The 18,172-nt window shown below is 42.1% G+C and overlaps 1 protein-coding gene across 1 annotated transcript in view; it reads left to right on the top strand.

Annotated features, from left to right (window-relative positions):
• The window catches only part of LOC117505830 (telomerase protein component 1-like), a 165,737-nt gene that overhangs the window by 135,657 nt on the left and 11,908 nt on the right, over positions 1-18,172 (top strand). The window contains 13 exon segments of the mRNA XM_034165368.1: positions 445-577; positions 3,097-3,348; positions 3,473-3,630; positions 5,442-5,549; positions 8,254-8,358; positions 10,330-10,459; positions 11,891-11,973; positions 12,065-12,191; positions 12,298-12,428; positions 12,523-12,641; positions 12,781-12,924; positions 16,979-17,078; positions 17,501-17,612. Coding sequence (XP_034021259.1) covers positions 445-577; positions 3,097-3,348; positions 3,473-3,630; positions 5,442-5,549; positions 8,254-8,358; positions 10,330-10,459; positions 11,891-11,973; positions 12,065-12,191; positions 12,298-12,428; positions 12,523-12,641; positions 12,781-12,924; positions 16,979-17,078; positions 17,501-17,612 — 1,702 coding nt within the window.

Below are 18,172 nucleotides of genomic sequence, written 5' to 3'. Positions count from 1 at the left end.
GCCTGCTTCTGGCTTTCTCTTAACTGGTTTAGGATTAGGAAAAGGTTAGGGGGTGTTCATTCTTCAGAATTGCCTGGAAATTTGAATTGTATTTCAGCATCCAGGCAGAAGGTTGTTGCAAGAGCAGAATTCCAAGATGGTTGAGGTCCATTTGCTGAATTTTCCACCTTTTGCACACTCTGCAGAACACGAGAGGAACATGAGAAGAACTGATACCAGCTGAGACATATGATTCTGATGTATTGAAAAATATTCATTTGGAACTGGTTTTTGGTTGCCATCCCTAAGCATGGTGCCACCTCACAGTAAGAAGGTCGTGGACTTTTCTCCAAAACATAGAGATCCGGCTGACTTATGACCGTAAAACTGCCCACAGGTTTGAGCAGATGTTTGACTTTGATGTGTAGCTCTGTGAAACTGTTCTCACCACATCACGTCTTTCAGTGCGAGCCGGAGCCGCCTCAGAAGAAGCTGAAGCCTGTAACATCTGGGCCTGTGGCGCTGTGTGCGGCTGTTAATGACTACGCCACAGTGGGATACCACGGAGAAGGAATCAAAATCTTCAGCACTGACTCAGGTTTGTCTGTTTGCCAACTAATCATTTCTAAATAAATCCACAAAACTGCTGCTCATTCAGCTCTGAAGTTCTGATACCTACAGGTCTTTTAGACCATGTTGGCGTCCTTTGACCTGCAAGATCAGTGGTGGGCACAGTTCCAATAATCCGATAACCGATAATTATCGAAGATAATGTTTTCATTATCGGATTATCTTTTCAGATAACTTTGAAAACCATTATCAGACTAATTATCTTCCGAGAAATTTTTGTCCAATAATTGTAGACCGTTAACGTGGTAAATAAAACTGAACAGCTACAAACTCTTATAAAATTTAAAATCAGTTGAGCACTTACCTGATAAATGTTTTGTAGCTGATGTGTAGTTCTACCCTCTGCAAACAGAGGAGAGCTGCTTCCAGAAGAAACTGCTCTGTCCTCTGCAGGCAAAGGAGAACTGGTCACAAAAAAAACTAATTTCCTTTAACACCATACTTATTCGCGGGCAATGTCTCCCAAGTCATCCAGAGGCATACATTTTTAACTTATGGTTCAAATTTTAACCAAACTAAATTTGGACAAGTTATTTAAATTAACGTCACGTCTGAAGTTTTATAAAGTGAAAATATCAGTTATATGTTTTAGTTTTAAAGTAATGCGCTACTTTTTAAGGTTTTAGTGTGGACATGCTGTGTCCATTTGCATTATGGGTATGATGGGGTAATCTCAGTACGTCACATGAGAAATGCATTTGAAACACTAATCAGGCTCCACGGACAACAGCATTAAATTCTAGTGCCTAAAACTCTCCTGAATATATTCTCTGGGTTTATAGATGTTGTTATTGTGTTTGCATTTATTAAATTCCACGCATCTTAAATGTAGCAGAGTAGCAGACACAGATTATCTGGAATTTTGTTTTGGCAAGTTTTCAAGGTCTCTCCTGCCATCTACTGGCCAGTAGTGTTCATGGCAGTATTGGACCTGAAGCTGGGCTAATATTTTAAAAGTTCAGAGCACACAATTTATGTTCTCACACACATTGTACGTTCAAAAACCACACGTTGGACTCATGTTTCCAGAAGCTTTTTTCAAACTTAATTTATGAAAACTCTCGATGGGAGACATCAAAGTTTAAAAAAATAACAAAAAAAAATAAAATTACAAGACAGGTCTGCGGTGTTTGCACAGGCACAGTGCGAGAGGTTGCTCGCTTGTCGCTCTTCAGCAGTGGGATACCCTCACGACGGCCAACCAGAATATCAAACAGGTTTGATTTTCATCTGACCATACGATTGCTGATCAGGAGGTGGTCGTGAGATGTTAAACGCAGCTTGTTACTCCATGTATACTAAATGATGCAGGAAGTGTGATTAACCTGAAACTCGGTGCAATCCAAAAAATTCTCACACGAATGAAAAATCAGGTGAAAAAGGGCCAAAACTCGCACTGGCACCAGTAGATCATGGCAGTGTTCTATTTATTTTGACACCGGTTATATCAGATGGCTATCTAATTACAACTTGACTTTTTTTTTTTTTTTTTGAAAATGCCTTTTTTTTCAAATAAAGAATGACATATTTTACAAAAGCACATTTATCTGTAAACACCAACATGTGACACACCTCACATTAACGTGTTGGTTTACATAGAATGAATGAGTCAACCAATCAGTGTTAGTGGAGGCACATTTTACCCAGAATGCCATTTGACTCTTTGTTACAAAACTTCAGAATTAGTGCATTATTCAACATTAAAAGATATATATCTTAACTTTGCACAAATGACAGAATTGACATTAATGGAGTTATTCTATCAATATTCATTTTATTTACACCAAACCATAACTCAGCACTGCTTTATTTTCCAAGACCTCGGCCTGACGGCAACGTTGTGGTTGAATAGAGAGTTGAGCTTTGTGGCTTCTCTCAGCTGTGTTTGTGCTGGAAGCCTTGTAGTAAACTGGAGCATCCAGCAGGGGGCAGGATGCTCAAAGACAGAAGTGCTGACTCATTGTTTGGGTCTGTCGTCACTTTTGATGCTTCCAGAAGCGACCATGGTGTTAAACTCAAAATCAGCTTGTTAGTAGTTGCAATTGTACCGGAGAGAATACTGGAATTTATCAGTTATTGGTCATCTGTAACTTCCGATACATTTTTGGGTGGTTTATCATTTTAATTTATCAAAGATAACTTTTCAGTTATCTGATTATCTGTTATCTAAGTTAATTTTTTGGTTATCTGTGCACACCACTGCAAGATAAATGGACTGGTCTGCCCAGTTGCCTTTGAAGCCTTGTTGCTAATTCCTGGTGGCCATTAGAGGCCACTGTTGCTCGAGCATTAGCACTGATGGAGAATTTGTTCTGATCAGCTGGGTTCTCACACAGATCTTAGATGCATCAGAATGAGACTGTCCTATCTTGGCACCAGATCCAGCTCTGATGTTGTATCATCAGACCCGTTTGTTTAAGAATTATAATGAAACATTAACCAGGGTAATTCATACAGGGATCAGAATTGGGTTCCTTTTGACTGTAGGGGAGAAGATCTGGGCTTCTGAGGACCTTCGGGGGTCTGTGCTGTGCCTCATGTGGCTCAGCATGGCAGCAGAGCAGGAGGTCCCTGAGCTGCTGGTGTCCGGTGGAGGAGACAAGCGACTGAGGATCTGGAAGAAGAAAGGAGACGAGGAGGGGATCCTGGGAGGACTGGTCCAGGTGGGAGAGTTTGGTGTTCAACAAGGTGCCATTGTGGCCCTGGCACAAAACTCCTCCTATCTGGCCTCAGCTTCAGGTACAGCTTTCCTAAAAGAAGCAAGATTGCCCCCTAGTGGTTTCTCTCTCTCTCTCTCTCGCTCGCTCGCTCTCAAACTCCAGATTTAACTTTTTTTTGTCTATGTTTTGTGTTTGTGATTCAGATGACTTTACCGTTGCTCTGTGGCTGTTGACCGATCTGACCCTTGACCCTTGGGCTGACCCCACTGTGGTGTCTCTGCTGAGGGGACACAATGGAGGGGTCACATGTCTGTATTTCAGTCCTGATGGTCAACAGCTGCTATCGGGTGGAAAAGATCAGGTACATGTGACAGGGTGAATTATTGTTGTTAAATGGACTACATTTATATCAGAGGCTCAACATGCTTTACACTAATGACTCACATCACCCATTCATGCACACACTGATGCTGCCATGCAATGTGCTCACTACACCCCGGGAGCAATTTGGGGGCCTCGCCCAAGGGCCCTTAGTGACTTTCTGGCCAGATGGGATTTGATAAAAGCAGGTGACTCTGTGTGCGTCTTTAAGTTTGGACACGGGTTCGGGTCATATGGACGTACACAGTGTATCTGATAAATATTCACAGCGCTTCACTCTTTACACATTTTATGTTACAGCATTACTCCAAAATGACGTAAATTCATTCCCCCCCTCAAAATTCTACTCACAACACCCCATAATGACAACATGAAAAAAGATTTTTTTTTTCCTTGCAATTTATTAAAAATAAATAAAAAAAATTATGCACCTTTGGCAGCAATCACAGCCTCAAGTCTTCTTGAATATGATGTCACAAGCTTGGTGCACCTATCTTTGGGCAGTTTGGTCCATTCCTCTTTGCAGCACCTCTCAAGCTCCATCAGGTTGGATGTGGAGCATTGGTGCACAGCCATTTTCAGATCTCTCCAGAGATGTTCAGTCAGATTCAGGTCTGGGCTCTTGCTGGGTCACTCAAGGACATTCACAGAGTTGTCCTGAAGTCACTCCTTTGATATCTTGGCTGTGTGTTTAGGGTCATTGTCCTGCTGAAAGATGAGTCGTTGCCCCAGTCTGAGGTCAAGAGCGCTCTGGAGCAGGTTTTCATCCAGGATGTCTCTGTACATTGTTGCTTTCATCTTTCCCTCAATCCTGACTAGTCTCCCAGTTCCTGTTGCTGAAAAACATCTCCACAGCATGATGCTGTCACCACCATGCTTCACTGTAGGGATGGTGCCTGGTTTCCTCCAAACATGACGCCAAAGAGTTCAGTCTTTGTCTCATCAGACCAGAGAATTTTGTTTCTCCTGGTCTGAGAGTCCTTCAGGTGCCCTTTACTAAGCAGTGGCTTCCGTCTGGCCACTCTACCATACAGGCCTGATTGGTGGATTGCTGCAGAGATGATTGTCCTTCTGGAAGGTTCTCCTCTCTCCACAGAGGAATGCTGAAGCTCTGTCAGAGTGATCGTCAGGTTCCTGGTCTGAACTTCTTCCATTTACAGATGTTGGAGGACACTGTGCTCATTGGGATCTTCAAAGCAGCTGAAATGTTTCTGTACCCTTCCCCAGATTTGTACCTCGAGACAGTCAGGTCTCTGAGGTGACTTCATGCTTGGTTTGTGCTCCAACTGTCAACTCTGGGACCTTATATGTAGACAGGTGTGTGTCTTTCCAAATCATGTCCAATCAACTGAATTTACCCCAGGTGGACTCCAGTTAACCTGTAGAAACATCTCAAGGATGATCAGTGGAAACAGGAGGCACCTGAACTCAATTTTGAGCTTCATGGCAAAGGCTGTGAATACTTATGTACATGTGATTTATTGCTTTTTTTTCTTGTTTTTAAATAAATTTGCAAAAAAAAAAAAAACCTTTTGAAAAAAGAAATTTCATCCATTCTGGAATAAGGCTGTAAAATAACAATGTGTAAAATGTGCAGCTCTGTGAATACTTTCTGGATTTGCTGTAGATAGTTTGGTCACTTAAACTCTTCTTCACAGAAAATATATTGAAATCATGCTGGAAAATGTTTACTTACTCTTCAGTCACACTTGAACATGCCAATTTTGTTTTTATTTTTTGGTCATATTAACTCTGTTGATGATGGTAACCATAACAACCTCTTTGTTTCAGGCCATGATAGTTTGGGACGTGAGTTCATCTCCTGCTGCTCCGTCTAAAACCCTCCATCACGCTCACAGAGACTGGATCACCGGCTGTGTCTGGACTCCAGACTGTGTGGTGAGTCGTCTTTTACTGGGATTCATCCAGTGTCAAACTTCATAATATTACCAAAAACTGAAGCGAATATTTTGAATTTTTTTAACATGAGTTCTGGTGATTCCATGTTATATGTTGACATCTTGATTTTTGTTAATACTACAGACAATGGACATGTTTTATTCACACACACTGAATTTTCTGAAATATATCATGTTTTTAATTATTTTGGGAGGTCCAGGGGTTTATATACTGAAAAATCACACATTCCTTATTATTATTATTATTATTATTATTAATGACTATTTATACACTGTATTCCCGGGAATCAAAGCACTAAACAAAGTAATAAAAGAAAAATATGGCAATAATAAAAAGTACAGTACATCAGTGCCCAGAAATCCCAAATTAAAGATCTGATAATACATAAGAAAGGTGTATAATTTATAACCTGGTGTAACATAAATATGAGTTTTTCTCTCTGCCAGAGACATTTTTTTTAACAGATGTGACTTGTACTCCTGAAATGTATATTTTAAGGCAGATTGGACAAGTTCTCAAATCTTTATTTTTTTCTTGTACCTATTGTTTGTACTTTGTTTTAAATTCTTTTCTCTTTTTTTTCCTTGACAATTAACAGTTTAACTCGCGACTAATTTCACCATAACGATAAAGAGCTCAGAGCAGCACCTCGGGTCAGGTCTGGGGTCATGTGCCACATCCACCACACCATGGAAACCGTCCTATGTCCTAGATGGCAACCACCCAAGCAGACAACTGGCTTATCTGCATATTTTGACAGTCACCATGCATATGCTGCAGCCAAATGAAACGTGGGCATATCCTGGACCTTTCCATCCACTGGGGTCCTGAACACTGAGGTACCCGCGTGCTGCATGATGTCCAGAGAAAAGCATCACATAGACAAATTCTCATAGCTGACGTTCCTCATCAGGGTCTCTAACTACCCGATAGTTTTGACTCAGTTGTTCCATCAGTGCTGAAGGATCTTACAAACAGATCTGGTACCACAGAGATCCAGTCAGTGCCGTAGGTCACAGGTTCACATTCACCTGGTGGATCTTTTATTTGCTGCATACAGTGGGGTAAAAAAGTATTTAGTCAGTCCCTGATTATGCAAGTTCTCCTACGTAGAAAGATGAGAGAGGTCTGTAATTTTCATCATAGCTACACTTCAACTATGAGAGACAAAATGAGAAAAAACAATCTAGGAAATCACATTGTAGGATTTTTAAAGAATTTATTTGTAAACTGTGGTGGAAAATAAGTATTTGGTCACCCACAAACAAGCAAGATTTCTGGCTCTCACAGACCTGTAACTTCTTCTTTAAGAAGCTCTTCTGTCCTCCAAATGTTAGCTGTATTAATGGCATCTGTTGGAACTTGTAATCTGTATAAAAGACACCTGTCCACAGCCTCAAACAGTCAGACTCCAAGCTCAACCACAGCCAAGACCAAAGAGCTGTTGAAGGACACCAGGAAGAAAATTGTAGACCTGCACCAGGCTGGGGAGAGTGAATCTACAATAGTCAAGAAGGTTGGTGTGAATAAATCAACTGTGGGAGCAATTGTAAGAAAATGGAAGACATGCAAGACCATTGATAATCTCCATCGATCTGGGGCTCCATGCAAGATGTCATCCCGTGGGGTCAAAATGATCATGAGAACGGTGAACAAAAATCCCAGAACTACACAGAGGGACCTGATGAATGACCTGCAGAGAGCTGGGACCAAAGTAACAAAGGCTACACACTACGCAGAGAGGGACTCAAATCTTGCAGTGCCAGGCATGTCCCCCTGCTTAAGACAGTACATGTCCAGGCCCGTCTGAAGTTTGCCAGAGAGCATATGGATGATCCAGAAGAGGACTGGGAGAATATCATGTGGTCAGATGAAACCAAAATAGAACATTTTGGTAAAAACTCAATTTGTCATGTTTGGAGGAAGAAGAATACTGAGTTGCATTCCAAGAACACCATATCTACTGTGAAGCATGGGGGTGGAAACATCATGCTTTGGGGCTGTTTTTTCTGCAAAGGGGACAGGACGACTGATCTGTGTTAAGAAGAATGAATGTGGCCATGTATCATGAGATTTTAAGCCAAAACCTCCTTCCATCAGTGAGAGCATTGAAGATGCAACGTGGCTGGGTCTTCCAGCATGACAATGATCCTAAACACACTGCTCAGGCAATGAAGGAGTGGCTCCATAAAAAGCATTTCAAGGTCCTGGAGTGGCCAAGCCCATCTCCAGACCTCAACCCTATGGAAAATTTGTTGAGGGAGTTGAAAGTCCATGTTGCCCAGCGACAGCCCCAAAACATCACTGCTCTAGAGGAGATCTGCATGGAGGAATGGACCAAAATACCAGCTACAGTGTGTGCAAACCTGGTGAAGACTTACAGGAAACGTTTGACCTCTGTCGTTGCCAACAAAGATTATGTTACAAAATATTGAGTTGTCCACCATAATTTACAAAAAAATTCTTTGAAAATCCTACAATGTGATTTCCTGGATTTTTTTTCTCATTTTGTCTCTCATAGTTGAAGTGTACCTATGATGCAAATTACAGACCTCTCTCATCTTTCTAAGTAGGAGAACTTGCACAATCAGGGACTGACTAAATACTTTTTTACCCCACTGTAGATATGTAATTTTTTTCTTTTTAACCCCATGTCTGTTTTTGGCCCCGTTGTCTTTTCCAGCTGAGCTCCTCAAATGATGGCAGGATCTGTGTTTGGGACCTTCAGGCAGGCCAGAGTCTCCGAGAAATTTCCTGGAGGAGTCCTCTTACCTCCATCTGCTGTGTGGTGCGTAATTAGGACACTGAGCAGAGAAAATGCACAGGGTGTTCCTGAAAACATTGTTTTTCTAGGTTGTGTGGATTTATCTGCAATCCTGTCAGTAATTTATTTGTGTTGCAAGAACAGACGTTAAAGTGCTTCACAGAAAAGCTAAAATATAACTGAAATGGATGAATTACAAATAACATGCATAGTAACATGGGAATTTAAAAAACTCAATAAAATGAATTTACACAAAAACAAACTTAAACTAGTCGGCCTTTAGCTGCTTTTTAAGTGTTCACAGGAGAGAGTTCCCAGGTTTAGGAGCGACAGCCTCAGAGGTTTAATCACCTTTGGTTTGTTGCGTTGTTGTTGGAGCCACCAGCAGTTCCCGATCAGAGGACCACAGAGACCTGCTAGTGATGTCAAGCTGCAGCAAATCCCAAACACAAAACCCTCACCAAGTACATTTTCGAAGGTGATCACCTGGATGTTAAGCTGGATTCTGAATTTACCTGGGAGCCAGTGAAGCACGTAGACGTCAGGTGCAACCTCAGTTTAGCAGCAGCATTTTGGAAAACTTTTAAACAATCGAAACAAGTTTTGTTCAAGCAAGTGAAGTGGGAGTTACAAAAATAAAGATGAAACGAAACAAAAGCAGCTCCAGACAGGGGTTTACAGAAAACCCACTCACACTGACCAATATCTGCTCTTTGGCTCAAACCACCCCCTTGAACACAAGCTCGGGGTGATCAGGACGCTTCAACACAGAGCCCTACAGGTGCCCACAACTGCAGAGGGAAGGGCTAAAGAACAAAAACCTGTCCGGAAAGCCCTCACAGTATGTGGGTACCCACGATGGTCCCTGGATAAAGTGCAGAAGTCCCAGAGAACAAAGAGACCAGATAGACAGGAGACAGAGACAAGAAGAAGAGGAGTGTCTCTCCCTTATTTAGCAGGAGTAGGGGAAAAACTACAGAGGATCTTCAGACAGCACAAAATTGCAGTTTACTTTAAACCTGTCAACACCTTGAGACAGAAATTAGTTCACCCTAAGGACAGGATCCCTAGTTACACACAGAGCAATGTAGTGTATTCTATCAGATGTCAGGAAAACTGTAACAAACACTACATAGGTGAGACTAAGCAACCTTTACACAAAATTCTATACCAGCACCGCAGAGAGGGTGCCGGTGGACCTCAGTCTGCAGTTCATCTCCACCTTAAAGACACTAACCACACGTTTGAGGACAAGGAAGTTAAAATCTTAGCCAGAGAGAAGAAATGGTTTGAGAGGGGAGTGAAGGAAGCATTGTATATGAAACAGTTGAAACCCAGCCTTAACCGAGGAGGGGGTCTGAGACATACTTTGTCCCATGTTTACAATGGGGTACTCAGATCAAAGCAGTTTCAGTCTTTTGTTCATGGTAATGAGTCATTCATGTCATCAGAAGAAGCGTCAGTCCTATCGTTAGGAGGGACAGCTACCGTGTCATTAGGAGGGTGCTCACTAGAGCACAATAGGTGCTAATTAAAGCAGTTGTTTAATCACTAGCCAATAGCAGTCTGCGTCTCGGTAGGAGGTGTCTGGTTAGGTTTAAAACTCCAGCTTTTGTGGCTTCTGTTTGTTCTTCTCGACAAGGGTCAGACAGGAGTCAGACCACCAGAGCAAGAATTTTAGCTGAGGAAGCTTCTGCGATTTGAAGCGAAACATCCTTGCATCAAGCAACCCAGTCCAGTCGAAGATTCAAGCTTCTCTACTATGGAAACCACCTGGACAACTGAGAGCCTACACAGAAACAGTCCTATTGAAGAGGTTGAACAAAAACCACTGCAACCAAACACTCAAGCCAACAACATTCTGTGATCTACCGTACCAAAGTCGGCACTGACGTCCACCACCACTGAACGTTCTTCTGCTTCTCTGTGCATCAACATGTCATTGGAGACTCTTAGAAAGGGTTTTTACTTGGTTTCTGTTCTTGGTGTGTTCAGGGACAGTATGTGATTGCCGGCTGTGCAGAAGGGGCGCTTCATGTTTGGAGCTGGGAAACTAAAGTAGAAATCTGCCACATTCCTGCACACAAACAGCGTGTGCACCACTGCTCAGTTGTTCAAAATGCAGGTAAAGCTGCTATAAATAGTCATGGGCATCATGTAATTTCATTAGAATTTTGTGAAGATTAGTAAATCTGTACTTTTTTAAAGTGCATGCAGTAGCTAATCAGAGAAGGGATAATTCCATTTTGCTGGGAGCCACCATGGTGGCAATCTTGAACTTGTAAAAATAGTAGCTTAAAATGTGAGTTTTTCAGTATCCCAGCTTCTAGAATTTTAATACACTTTTCAGGGCCAGGGAATCCAGTATTTAGTGGGATGATGAGACTGGCAGATGATGCACTGCTTCCTGGGCTTGTATCTCCACACTAAGTTCGCTGAGCCGGGGTGTCTTGCTCATGCTGTTCTAGTCTTCTAGAACATTGTTATATTGTGTTCTGGCATCATTGTAAAGCACTTTGAGCATCTGCCAGATGCAGTCCTTCTACTTCTAGTACCTGCAGGTACAGGGTGGTCCAAAAAAATGTCAACATAAGAAGGGAAATCAGGCACATACCAGCTGACATGATTGGACGAGTCATCGAAAATTTCAACGTTCGTGTTGCTGCAGTTATTCGTCAAATAGGAGCCTGGATAGAACATATTATTAACTATGAAGGACAGACCACCAAAAATGATTCAATTTCTATCAGATTTGAAGGACATAATCTCCCATCATTCTGCTAATGTTTGGTGAAAGAATTTTCAAAATATCTCATCTGAGTAAAAATGAGTTCAAAAAGAAAATAGGGCGTTTTTTTTTTTTTTGGACCACCTTGTACAAAGCAAAAAGAAAGACCACGTTAGCTACACGTGGATCTATTTTTGTGTGTGTGTGTGTGTGTGTGTGTGTTGTTTCAGCTAACCGTGTTTGAAGAGACTTAAAGATGAAAATTGTCAAAGGAAAACTATACAATCTCTTAAAAATGGACGGTTTATCTCATTGTCTGATTGGATACAACGTATGTACAGTTTAGTTTTCGTGTCCTGGAATCAGAATTCTAGTTACCCTGAAAGCCAGAGATATATATATATTAAAAAAAAATCCATCTTCACTTGAAAATCCAGGATGGCTGCCCATAAATGTGTCCTTGCTCACATGTACATTAGTGTAATTAGCACCACTGAATTCCATGGCCTTCAAAATGTGTATTTAGTTTGTCTCTGGGATCAAGATACCCGGTCATCTGGAAGATGAGATATTGGGGAAACTTTTTTTTTAACAAATCCAAGATGGCCACCTCTGAGGCTTCTGTGAAAATGGTATTTCTAATTTTATTTTTTGATATTGTATGCATGTTTCAAAGATCTATAGTTTTGCAAGCCTCCACAAAATTCCAATGAAAGCTAGTTCCTGAATATAGTGAATGTGAATAAAAAAGATCCCATTTCATCCATTCATCTCATTCTCTTTCACATCATATCACAACCTTTGTTTTATTCTGAATTTGCTTTCAAGGGGAGGCTGAAGTCGCAGCAGAGGAAATGACTGTTTTCACCGCGTCTGACGACGGTACGGTGCAGCTTTGGAAACCTTTACAGGTCTGTTGTTCAGAATTAAAAATCTTTCTTGCCATTCTTCATGGTGAGAATGTTCTGTCATGCTTTTCTTGTTTTTGTTTTTTATGCACAGGTGGAGCATTTCAGCACCTTCCAGGGTCACAGTGGGGGAATTCATGCAGTCGTTCCTAAGGAAGGATTCCCAGAATTCCTCACAGTGTCTCAAGACTGCTCGCTGCGACGCTGGTTATGGAAAATGCGTATGAATTTTCTCTCACACTCAGAATGATTTTACAATGATTTATTCTTAAAAAATACTCCCCTAGTTTGCTCATCCTTCAAATCTGCTCTGTCCTTCCTGTGCAGCAAGTCCTCCCTGCCTGAGGGGCGCTGTTTCAGCTTTGTGCTTCTCTCAGAGTGGCGATCTGGTTCTCGTTGGTTTTGACTCTGGTTTCCTGGAGTTGTGGCAGAACAACTCTGTGGTTGGTCAGAAGCAGGTGGGGGAAAAAATAATACATCACCCTTCACAAAGTGTTTGTGCTGAATGTGTGCATGCATTGATATAATGTGCTGTCTTTTTGTGTGTGTCAGGTTTCAGCCTTTCCCATCACAGCGATCTGCTGTATGCCTGATTCTCAGTTTGCTGTCAGCTGCAGAAAACCATCCGTTGATGTTTGGAAGCTGGTGTGGAATCAACACGGCAGTGCAAAGTAAAAAAAAAAAACAAAAAAACAAAACAACAAAAAAACAACAACTCAGCTTTCAATCTGCTAACAAACTGAACAAAAACACGAGTAAAGAGGAAGTGCATCTTTCAAGATTTGTCTCCATCCTGTTTGTGAATTTCAGCCTGGTGAAGGTGCTGACATATTCCGTGTCGGATGTAATGATCCACCTTATCTACTGCTCCATCCTGATTGGTGTGTCCCAAAGCTCCGTCATATATAATGTTGCGTACACGGAGGAAAACAAGTGGAACCAAATGATCCACACGTAAGACTTACCTGGATATCTCCTCACCCTCAACTGTAGCTATGTTTGTTTTTTACATTTGTATGTTTAAAGTTATGCTGAAACAAGTGTATATTCAGGTCGTAGGGTTTTGGGGGGGCTTCAGACAGTTCCAGCTCCAGTTCCCTGTATCAATGTGCCTTTTCCCCCGACATGCTTGGCCAAACTCGACAAATCTGAGCACTTTGCCAATTTCACCTTTGGGAATTCAATTTCAGTTCAATTTTATTTTATTTGTATAGCGCTAGCGTAAAGCTGCGTCATGGTGCTTCACACAAGGTCTAACCTTACCAACCCCCCTGAGTAAGCACACAGGCAACAGTGGTGAGGAAAAACTCCCTCTGACGATAATGAGGAATAAACCTCAAGCAGACTAGACTCAGAGGGGTGACCCTCTGCTTGGGCCATTCTAACAGTTATAAGGTTTTTGCAGATTGTGCAAGAGTTTTTTTTTTTTTTTTTTTTACAAACAAAAGAAACAGAAGAGCAACAAAAGCAGAGTCCATCTTGGGAGTCTAATGCTGCGTTTACACATAACGACGACAAGTCACGAATGCCACGAAGTACACATTCTTGGCCGCTGATCACGAATGTGATTATTTGGGGCAGAGGCGTCAGGTGTCCTCAGGAACTGCTGCAACCTGTTACCACATGTTACGGTTAATGGCACATGTTGCCGGAGAATTATCAGGAACCATTATGCACGGTCAAGAATAGTGTTCCGCGTTGTTACGTGCTATCGCGCACTATTGCGCATAACAGCGCATCGTTAAATTCTGTCACGTTGTGAACGAGGTGAATTGTCTCCACACACACACACCCACCCATATTCATCCAACCGAATTCAGATCGCTCCAGTTTTTCCAGAAGAACTTTGTCAGTGTATGTGTAGTTGGACTCTGTGCCATGGAGTGGTGCAGAGAGGAGGAGGACAGAGCCAGATGTGTAGCTTCATGCGGCTCTCGTCTGGCACATTTTCCCAAACATCAGGCACATGCAGCAGGTGGAACACCTGCAGGAGCACGCTGAAGAGCACTGAAATTTGACTTTTAGCTGACTTGGTGTCAGCAATCAAACTGAATGTTGTGCAGCAGGGTTTAATTGTGCGCACGCTTCTTCCTCCGCCAGACTGGAGGAGGTGCAGAGATGTCAGGCTGCACGTGAGTCTCCTCTCGCTCCTCTGGTTCCAGAGGGTCAGACTTGTTCTCCCGTTCATCGGTTACAACAGCAGGTGGAACACCTGCAGCAGCGTCCTGAGGCGCTTCAGCAGGAACTGTGGAACGACATTTGGAGCCGAGTTTAATTGTGCGCACGTGACAGAAAACTGATTTGTCGTGGCGCGCAGTGAAATATGATGCCGCGTTACAAATCGTGTCAAAACTTGACAGGTTCCATGTCACTTCGTAATAACGCGTGACAGTTTGGGCTCCAAGAACCATCACAGGAACCACTACGAACGTTGTCACATTCTATTAAGGATCAATACTCATCAAGACGGATCAATATGCTCAGTTGCGACCTCCACGACGTGAGACGAAATGAGGATGGTGTGTGACATTCGTGGAAGATTTTTTAACAGGCAAAAACATGCTCCATGAATATCAAGAATATCACGCACCAACACACACTATTAAGAAACTTATTCAGATGCGTTAAGTCACATTAAGAATGTCAGGAATGTATCACGAATGACAGAAAAATGACATTCGTAACGCGTCTTGGTTATGTATAAACGCACCTTTAAGATAGATGTCCATGTCCAGCACCGATTGGCTGCAGAGCACAAATTCTGGTCAGTGGTGCAAGAGGTGTGGCATCCCAAAGTCAGTCCAGTGCCCTGAAGTGCAGGGTCAGGATCAGTCATTGGTGTTGTCAGTGCCTCGGACAAAGAGAAAAAGAGCAGAATTAATCTGATGGAAGTAACCGCACCTGAGGCATTTATTCACAAGCATTAAATCAAGGAGGCAGAGAGATTGCCAAGGTGATCACTCCTCTGTGAAGTCAAATCAGATCAATTTTATTTATATAGCGCCAAATCACAACAAACAGTTTCCCCAAGGCGCTTTATATTGTAAGGCAAGGCCATACAATAATTACAGAAAAACCCCAACGGTCAAAACGACCCCCTATGAGCCAGCACTTGGTGACAGTGGGAAGGAAAAACTCCTTTTAACAGGAAGAAACCTCCAGCAGAACCATGCTCAGGGAGGGGCAGTCTTCTGCTGGGACTGGTTGCGGCTGAGGGGAGAGAACCAGGAAAAAGACATGCTGTGGAAGAGAGCAGAGATCAATCACTAATGATTAAATGCAGAGTGGTGCATACAGAGCAAAAAGAGAAAGAAACACTCAGTGCATCATGGGAACCCCCCAGCAGTCTGAGTCTATAGCAGCATAACTAAGGGATGGTTCAGGGTCACCTGATCCAGCCCTAACTATAAGCTTTAGCAAAAAGGAAAGTTTTAAGCTTAATCTTAAAAGTAGAGAGGGTGTCTGTCTCCCTGATCTGAATTGGGAGCTGGTTCCACAGGAGAGGAGCCTGAAAGCTGAAGGCTCTGCCTCCCATTCTACTCTTACAAACCCTAGGAACTACAAGTAAGCCTGCAGTCTGAGAGCGAAGAGCTCTGTTGGGGTGATATGGTACTATGAGGTCCCTAAGATAAGTCCCTGTCAGTGCTCTAGCTGCAGCATTTTGAATTAACTGAAGGCTTTTCAGGGAACTTTTAGGACAACCTGATAATAATGAATTACAATAGTCCAGCCTAGAGGAAATAAATGCATGAATTAGCTTTTCAGCATCACTCTGAGACAAGACCTTTCTGATTTTAGAGATATTGCGCAAATGCAAAAAAGCAGTCCTACATATTTGCTTAATATGCACATTGAAAGACATATCCTGATCAAAAATGACTCTAAGATTTCTCACAGTATTACTGGAGGTCAGGGTAATGCCATCCAGAGTAAGGATCTGGTTAGACACCATGTTTCTAAGATTTGTGGGGCCAAGTACAATAACTTCAGTTTTATCTGAATTTAAAAGCAGGAAATTAGAAGTCATCCATGTCTTTGTCTGAAAGACATTCCTGCAGTTTAACTAATTGGTGTGTGTCCTCTGGCTTCATGGATAGATAAAGCTGGGTATCATCTGCATAACAATGAAAATTTAAGCAATGCTTTCTAATAACACTGCCTAAGGGAAGCATGTATAAAGTGAATAAAATTGGTCCTAGCACAGAACCTTGTGGAACTCCATAATTAACCTTAGTCTGTGAAGAAGAATCCCATTTACATGAACAAATTGTAATCTATTAGATAAATATGATTCAAACCACTGCAGCGCAGTGCCTTTAATACCTATGGCATGCTCTAATCTCTGTAATAAAATTTTATGGTCAATTTTATGGTCAACAGTATCAAAAGCAGCACTGAGGTCTAGGAGGTCCAGGCTGTGAACATGTTTATTGCTTTTATTAGTTTTCTAAAGTTGGACATTTTAACATGGGCTTTGACAGGAGCCTGCTCTCTTTTGGAGCCAGCATCAAGCAGCCGTTCCAGGAACTGGAACTTTTTTCCACCTTCCAGGTGCCTTCATTTTCATGGCTGGAGGTTTGGGGCCAGTTTGTGGCCCCTGGGAGCCCCACTGTCTCTGGGCGGGGATTGACTCAGTGCTGGTTCTGGGTCTGGGACTGGTTGTTTTGGTGGGGTACCATCCTGGGGTGGGGATCAACCTTCTGAGGTTATCTAGTCTCTCCTGAGTGCATTATCTGGTGTCGGAAAAATCTTTGATGATCAAATTGTGCTGAATCCGCTGCTTGTGGAGGAAATTGTGGATCACATGATCCAGGTCTGTTAATATCTACTTAGCGAGCTTTTGCACATCAGTTCGTCAGAACGTAGAACTGACGTGTCGTCAGCATTTCTTATTCAGAACATTCCTACCTTGTGTTTGCTTAATGTAGTTTTGTTCTATGTGTGAAAAAGTGGATTTTGGTTCTTGACCATGAAGACACCCTTTGTGGTTTTTATTTTTTTGTTGCAGTTGGAATGAAAACACACAAGTTCTGTGGCTGCAACGTAATGACGAGAAAAGCCTGTGGCTGGCAGGCGAGTCCGAATGCGAAGTGCATCTGGCCTTCATGGTGAGTCTGATGCTGTCGGCGTCTCTTCTCAGTACTGCAGTTCTCAGCTTAAAGACAGTCAGAGGAATATTAAAAATATTCAGGACGCGAAAAGGAAATAATTTCCCTGGAGAAGAGTCATAAACTGGTACTGACTGGACAGTAGACTTCATCTTTTACAAAATTTACAAATAAAAGAAAAGTGACTTTTTTTCTTTTAATATGAACAAATACTCTTTTAGTAGTCTCCTGCAGTTTATAACTCAATTGTTTACCTGGAAGCCCAAGTAGAATTTCTTTTTAATTTAAATTAATTCAACATTTGCACTTTTATGGGAGTTTAACAAAATGTCACATTGTTATGAAAATTGTAGTGTGTGTAATCTTTGTCAAACCATTTGTGGTCTGATGTGTGAACTCTGGTCTGCCTGTCTGTCCTCTAGATCCCTATGGGTCCAAATGTCAACCTGTCTGGATCTTTCGGCACAGTTCACCTCAGCAGCAACGAGCCGCTGGAGAAGAGGAGCCTGTTGACGGCTGTATCTGTGGACGGAGGTGCGCCGCATAACAAGTTCTCCTTAGATGTTGTAATCACTGAGTACTGAATTTGAACCCTTTCATGCTGACGGATCAATACGTGACTGTGGTTCTGTGATGTGCGTGGTGCCGCAGTGGCAACTTCAGACCTGAAATACTCTGCAAAGAAGATTCAAGATATCAAATATAGCAAAAATTAGCATATTCCCACTAAATTGGACCATGTCCATATTTTAAGTGGTAATCCAACATAAAATCCATCTTTGCAAAATAACACCACCCTCAACTAACATTCCCTCCCTTAGTCCTAGTATTTATTTATTTCCTTTATTCACAAACTTAAAAAAATTGTACAGCAAAATGGAATAAAACACAACAAAGAAACAAAAAATAAAAGCGCCAGACCTTCACCTTGTACACAGGTAGGGTTGCCAACCGTCCCTTGAAAAACGGAATCATCCCTTATTTGGAAATAAAAGTGTGCGTTCCGTATTGACCTGAAACGGGACGCAATTTGTCCTGTATTTCTGTGAGAATCAAAAAGTCTGTAAAATGTCAATGGAATTGACTGGCGCTTT

Source organism: Thalassophryne amazonica, unplaced genomic scaffold (assembly GCF_902500255.1).
Source record: "Thalassophryne amazonica unplaced genomic scaffold, fThaAma1.1, whole genome shotgun sequence".
NCBI classification, from domain to species: Eukaryota; Metazoa; Chordata; class Actinopteri; order Batrachoidiformes; family Batrachoididae; genus Thalassophryne; species Thalassophryne amazonica.
This window is presented reverse-complemented; position numbering and strand designations above follow the sequence as displayed.